At 44.2% G+C, this 6,717-nt stretch overlaps 1 protein-coding gene across 1 annotated transcript; it reads left to right on the top strand.

The window, feature by feature from the left end:
- Positions 1-429: 429 nt before the first annotated feature.
- Positions 430-4,951, top strand: psmf1 (proteasome inhibitor subunit 1). The gene is made up of 7 exons (XM_080494848.1): positions 430-623; positions 1,096-1,245; positions 1,598-1,680; positions 1,834-2,037; positions 3,598-3,654; positions 4,443-4,604; positions 4,772-4,951. Exons 1-7 carry the CDS (start codon positions 495-497, stop codon positions 4,821-4,823), a joined length of 837 nt encoding a protein of 278 aa, XP_080350974.1. The 5' UTR covers positions 430-494; the 3' UTR covers positions 4,824-4,951.
- Positions 4,952-6,717: the final 1,766 nt, after the last annotated feature.

Genomic DNA, 6,717 nt, shown 5'->3' with positions numbered 1-6,717 from the left:
GGAAGAACAAGAAAATGTATGTAAAAATCAATAAATGTAAAAGCAGCTCATTTATAAGCAAGTTGCTTAAGATTAAAACATGACAATGTGTCGTCAGCAGTGCTGCTACAGCTACCTCGAAAAAGCAATATGATTATTACTAGTTACTCCTTTGAAACGTAACTTAGTTATTTTACCGACTACCTGCTTTTAACAGTAACTACATTAGATTACAAGCAACATTTTTAGTTATTTCAACACCCACTACCATCACAACATACAAATGACTAAAGAAACTACAAAAAATAGCGCAACATCTCTACAGATATAAAAAATATCAGTGAACATACGTCTACTTGCAGAATTAAAGGAAAGTTAACTTTACTTTGAAAGTACTGCTTCGGAGACTTCCGCCCCGTCACTGACCCATTTCCGCTGAACTTCCGCCCGGACTTCGGTTTCGCTTTCTCTTCCTGTCCGCTTGTGTTGTTGATGCCGGAGCTCTGAGCGCGAACATGGCCGGGCTGGAGGTGTTGTACACCTGCGTGGCAGGCGGCATCTCCTGCCCGCAGGACGCCGTGGTGTGTCTGGTCCACTGGGAGATGATCAAGAGCGGCTTCCGGTGCGTCGGCTCCGGGGATGAGGTGCGTTGTTACCGTCGCAGTACGCAACGTACGAAGCACACATAACAAAATGACAAAAACTACGCCTTCGACGTACACGCGTCAGGGAATCCCTTATACGCCGAATTGAAGAAGGCGCTTTAAACTTCTAGGAAACCCATCTTGTGTTGGGTTTTAAGTTTGTCTACTTGAACTGTGTAGGGAAATGTCTTAAATCGGCGTTTCTTCGAAGGGAATGCTGCACAGGCGAAGTCGCCGTTAGCTCGGCTAGCTTGTCGAATTGGCCTCCAGAGAGGGTCTGACATCAAATTAAAGGAGTGTGAAAGTCTGACACGTGGATTCGGAATGTGTTTGCTCGAGTTTGGGGGGGGCAAAAGTGTCCCGTCATGTTCAGCAAGCTAGCTGTGGCCGTGGGGACATGGGTCCCTGTCTGTCCCCCTACCTGCTGTCCCCCCATCCCGGTGTTTAACCGACCGTCCTCTCTGTCCTCCAGCCTCGCAGCTCCGATAAGAAGTCCGAGCTGCTGCCCGCCGACTGGAGCAGCAACAAGGAGCTCTACAGCTTGAGATACAAAAGCAACTCTGACACCAACTTCCTGCTGAAGGCCATCTCTGTGGACTCCACCTTGATCTTCAACCTGGTGGTGGGGACCTCCACAGCAGGACATGGACATTGTCCTGTCCCATCGTTACAGACACACATTTAAATTGTTGCTTTACTTCCTCGTCCCTCGTGGAGAACTCAGCTTTTCTAGAGCTGATGAGAGCAGAGTGAAAACACCCAGAAGTAAATAGTTCCTCTGTCGATGACTATAGGTCACATTCTCCTGGGACTTCTTGATGCATGAGAAAGAGTGGCCAGGGATCAGCTCAGGTTTAAGTGTCAAACATTTAAAGGACGGTTTATAATGCCCCTGCACCGATTGGTGGCTTGTTACCAAAAAATAACCCAACACCAACAAATTGTACCTGACGTTTGTTGATGTTTTTGTGTAGAACTGCAGCACGCAGCAGGTCTCAGACCTGATGGTGGACATCGGCGATCACGTGGACGGCGACCAGCTGCGCACCTTCGACAGGTTGGTGTGCGTTTCCTTCTTGCTTTACCCGCATGAGAGCTTCAGGGGGAAGCTGTGAGGCTGAGACCGGCGGGAGGAAGGAGGAAGACGGAACGTGACTGAATCGGACAAGGTGAAACGTGGTGAAGTCTGACGGCCGTCTGTCCCCGGCAGAGCCTTCAAGGACGCGGACGGGCTGTCGGAGGCGGTGAGGAAGCAGCTGCTGCCCGCCCGGGACAAGGCGGCGGGACAGCGGGCGGAGACGAGGAGTCGCAGAGACGAGGAGGAGGAGGAGGAGCAGAGGAGGAGGAGGAGGGGGGCGGCGGAGGACAACGACCCGCTCCGGATCCCCAGCAGGAATCCTCGGCAGCCTCACTGGTTGGTGGTCGCACCGCTCTGTGTCTGTCTGTCCTTCACCCTCCTCAGAGGACGTTTGGATTCGGGTTCGACTTCAGGAAGACCCCCCACCCCCCCCCCTCCCTGTTTACACGCATGAAAACATTGTCATGGAAACGGGGCGTCAGTTCCTCGAAGTGAGAAATCAGCAGAACTGAGTCGGTAGATGAAGTCGTGTGAATCAGACTAAACTGCATTTGAGTTCAGAAAAATATGCCGTTTTTATTATTTAAGAGTTCCTCAGTCTGTCTTTATGTGGATTAATAAACACGTCGGTCCTGATATGAGATGGATTTGTTGGTGTTTTGAGGAATATATTCCTGTGAAGGCTTCTTTCCTGTTCCACACAGAACTGTGACCCCCCCCTCCTCCCCTCGTCCTATTAGCCGTGACCCGATCAGATGAGATGCGAGGTGATGTCAGCACTTTATCGACCTGGCTGCTGTCACCTCGTCCCGGGAGAGAGGGAGAGGGGGGCAGAGAGGGGGGTGGAGGGCGGGGGTGGGGGGGTGTTACTGGTGAAAAACAAAGCAAAGCACGACACAAAAAGGGAAACGTAGGAGAAAAAAAAAACAGATTTGGTGGATGGATGTGAGGAGCAGCTGAAGGTTGAATTTTGTATTTTCAAACAGATTCTTTCAAACATGAAAAGCTTCAAAATGAGCATTTTTTTTTCTTTCTTTCTTCGACAATTGAATAAAAATTCACTTTGTCTTCCGCGATTTTGAAGCTCGCGGTGAGTTTACTACTTTTTCACAGTTTATTTTGCACCTCATGCTTGTTCTTTTTGCACAATTTTATTTTAACGCCTTGTTTTTCTCATAAATGTATTTATTTAGTGTCACTTCATCTCGTTACTTTGCTCTGCTCTGCTTTTATTTCATCTTTTGGGGCTAGAGTATCCTTTGTGTTTTTGATTCATGCTCAGTTTATACGACGCTTTCATTGTTAATGATTCTCGCATAATATTCTGTGCATGTGGTTTCATTACTGAAAACAAAACAACAGTGCCCACTAGTGGCCCAACATCAAAACTGCACCGTTTTATTGTTTCTGTCATTTCCATATAAACGGACATTATTTTCAGACCTTCCCGTTAAACGTGAAACTTCTGAAGGGAAAAGGCGAAACAAAGCGTTTCCACTTTGAAAAGCTGTCGTGTAAAAAATTTCTAATTTGGTCTCTTCGCATCTTTATGTGTTCAATTCCATTTTGCGTTGTTACATCTGTGCCACGGTTTGTTTGGAATCTCTTAAGTCTGTTTTGCATCTTTGAAGTTCCTTTTGCTTGTTTGTCGTCATTATTTTAAACATGATGTTTGTCTTTTGACCTTTTTATGCAATTTCACATTCAGGAAAAGTAGTTATTTGTCTCACAATCTAAAAAGACGTGAAAGTACATGGTTTGTTACACTGAGAATTAACATTTGGGCTGAAAAACAGGAAAATACTCAGATTTTCTGGTGTGTGTGTGTGTGTGTGTGTGTGTGTGTGTGTGTGTGTGTGTGTGTGTGTGTGTGTGTGTGTGTGTGTGTTTTCCCAGGCCGGACCCCATGGAGCCCCCCTTCGCTGCAGGAGGAGCAGATCTGGATCCCTTCGGGTGAGTTTGTTTCCTCCTGATAAATCCCCTGTAATCGTTTTTATGGAAATCATTTTCTTGTGTGTGTGTGTATGCGTGCGTTTGTGGTTTCCCTTTTAATCTGGGATTTTTGGGGGATGAGCGCGCACACACACACACACACACACGTGATTACAGGATCTGGTCCAGACTCCCTCTGAGAGCTGAATGTGAGGTTTTAACATCCAACATGCGAGCGACGCAAACAAAACACTCAAGTCTGTACTTTTCATAAATATAGAATATATTTTCACTATTATCTGCTGATAGTTTCCTAAAAAAAACATCTGTAAAGCTGCCTTGATCATTTTGTGTTTGTATTTGTGGCGTTTAGTTTAGTTTTTTTTTTGCTTTAGGGTTTGCTCAGCTATAAATTTGCATTTTATTTCACCTGTTTGAGTTTTTGTCCTTTTAATATTTCGGTGCTTTTTAAAAAAAAAAAAATGTTTTGGAATAATTATCATATTCAACCTTCTGTTTGAGGATGCGGTCTTGTTTTTACGTCAAGTGGGAAAAGCAGTCTGAGGGTTTTCAAAAAGTTCCGCCTTGGGAGTGTGGCAGTTGTGTAAATGGACAAAAATGTTGTGTTTTCACGTGAACGGAGCCTTTAGGCCAATTCATACCCCAGAAGAAGCAGAAGACAGTTCTGAGCGAGTAAAGGGTGTTACTTTCTTCGCTCAGCTCCTTCTTGTTTACCTCCACAAGTCCACGACACTGCGGTTTGACCTCCTCCTCCTCTTCCTCTTCTTCTTCCTCCTCCTCCTCCTCAGGTCTCGGGGTGGTGGGGGGATGATCGTGGACCCTCTGAGATCAGGGTATCCTCGCTCCGGCTTCAACCCGTCCAGCGGCATCCCGGACATCCTTCCTCCGGGAGCCGTCCCCCCGGGGGCTCGCTTCGACCCGTTTGGACCCGTCGGACGTCATAGACCAGGGTCAGACACACACACACACACACACACACACACACACAAAATAATTTCACAGCCGAACAAATATTATTGAAAAATCAAAAATTCCAGATAGATGTTTATCTGTATATCTATAGATATTGATGTTATGTTTTTGGTGTGTGTGTGTGTGTGTGTGTGTGTGTGTGCAGGCCGGATCCAGACCACATGCCTCCTCCGGGATACGACGACATGTTCATGTAGAAACCTCCAGCCGTCGCTCTGCTCCTCCGACTCGCCTTTATTTTCTCCCACTTTAGATTTTTCCTGCGTTACTGGAAGAAAAAGTTTGTTTTCTCCCCCACCGAGTGTTCAAGAAACAATAAATATGATGCAGAAATCCTTCGTGTGTGTGCTTCCCTTCAGATAAAGAAAAAAAAAAGTTTCAGTTTATTTTGCACTAGAATGAATAAAAGTTTCCATCCTTGCGTTTTTAGTCACCATCAATACAGATGTCTCGTAAAAAACCTGAAAACTTAAAACACAGCAGCCTGTTTAAAATCTTACGATGATCTCAATCTGAATTTCTGATGTTTATTCAGTTAAAGAAAAAAAGAAATCCAAGTAAATCACATTGATTTTTACTGGCTGAAAGAACAGAAATAGAAAAGAAGGAAGCCGGGGCAACTTAAGAAACATTACGGGAGGAGAGGAACAGATGAGTGACAGGCTACAGACGTGATCAACCGAGACAAGTGAATTAAAAACGACATAAAAAGTACCATGTGGACGACACAATCAATGGTTTGAATATAAACGATAAGGCGTGTGTGTCTGTATTGAATTTAAAAAAAAAGATCATCCCACAGGATTAAAAACAACAGCAAAAACAGAAACTTTTATTAGTCACGTTAACAAAGTGATATTGAAAAACCAGCGTGGTCGTTACATGGAGGATACAGCTCCCCGATATGTACAGAAACAAGGCGTCGCACCTCCACGGCGTCACACACTAAACATGCAGAACACGGCGTCGTCAAGAAATAAAAACCAACCACAACAAACATCCTTTTCTCCTTCGTGGATCTCAAGAGCGAGAAAACAGGACCTCACGTCCTTTAAAGGTACAGTATGTCTGTCCTACGTAAGGTTTGTGCCCTTGGCGGCAGTAGAAAGTGTCAAAGCAACTCGCCGTACCACCTTGTGGTAGAAAGCGGTATGACAAGGCAGATTGTCACGCTAACCAGCCTCAGCCTGTCCAGTCTTGTACGTCTAGCATTTTGCTTCTATTCAGTCCAAAGAGACAATACTGAGTAAAAAAAAAGAAGAAAGAAAAACAACTGGGAATGCTGCTCAGTACTGCCACCTAATGCACAGGAGTGCAATCAGTAAGTATCACATACCGCACCTTTAAAAACAATTTAAAACTACATTCATTTAATTTCACATTGTATATTTTCCGCAGCAGATTTATGAAACGGATAACTGTCGATCGTAAACATCGCTGATCACGTGTGACATGATGAGTCTTTCCCATTTCTTGTGTAAAAGCAGATCAGGATAGCTATTGCACATTTCTCTTTTAAAGACCATCTGCAGTGAAACCGACATCACCAAATCTCCATACAAGTAAATATATTTTAACCCATATACATTCCCACCTCTTTAACTCTGTAAATATGATTTAAAAAAAAGTGATATATCCCTTTAATTTCTTTCTTTATTAATTAAATATTTTGTGCTAAACATTACTTTCATTGCCAGATATCAATCGCAAAAAGATCTTCGAAACACGACTCCTCCTCAGGCCACATGACTACATTTATTTATTGTCATTCTTACTGTACATGTTTGGTTATGTTTACTTTTTTTCCAGTTGAAGCGATATTTCACTCCAGAAGGATTTTTTATTTATTAATTTTTTTGTTAATCCCCCAACGCCGCCTGTGTGAAATATCGCTTCGTCTCACCGAACCTCTCTGAACTCTGCAGGTTGGAAACAGAAAAATAAAAATGAGAAACAGGACTGTTGAATTATTAACAGATTATTGTGACGCCGCCTCCCGTTTTGCTCTCAGGCTTCAATTTGTACATTCATTGAGTCTCCGGGTGAAATGCTACTGCTGTGTGTGTGTGTGTGTGTGTGTGTGTGTGTGTG

This window comes from Blennius ocellaris, assembly GCF_963422515.1.
Source record: "Blennius ocellaris genome assembly, chromosome: 4".
NCBI lineage: Eukaryota > Metazoa > Chordata > Actinopteri > Blenniiformes > Blenniidae > Blennius > Blennius ocellaris.
This window is presented reverse-complemented; position numbering and strand designations above follow the sequence as displayed.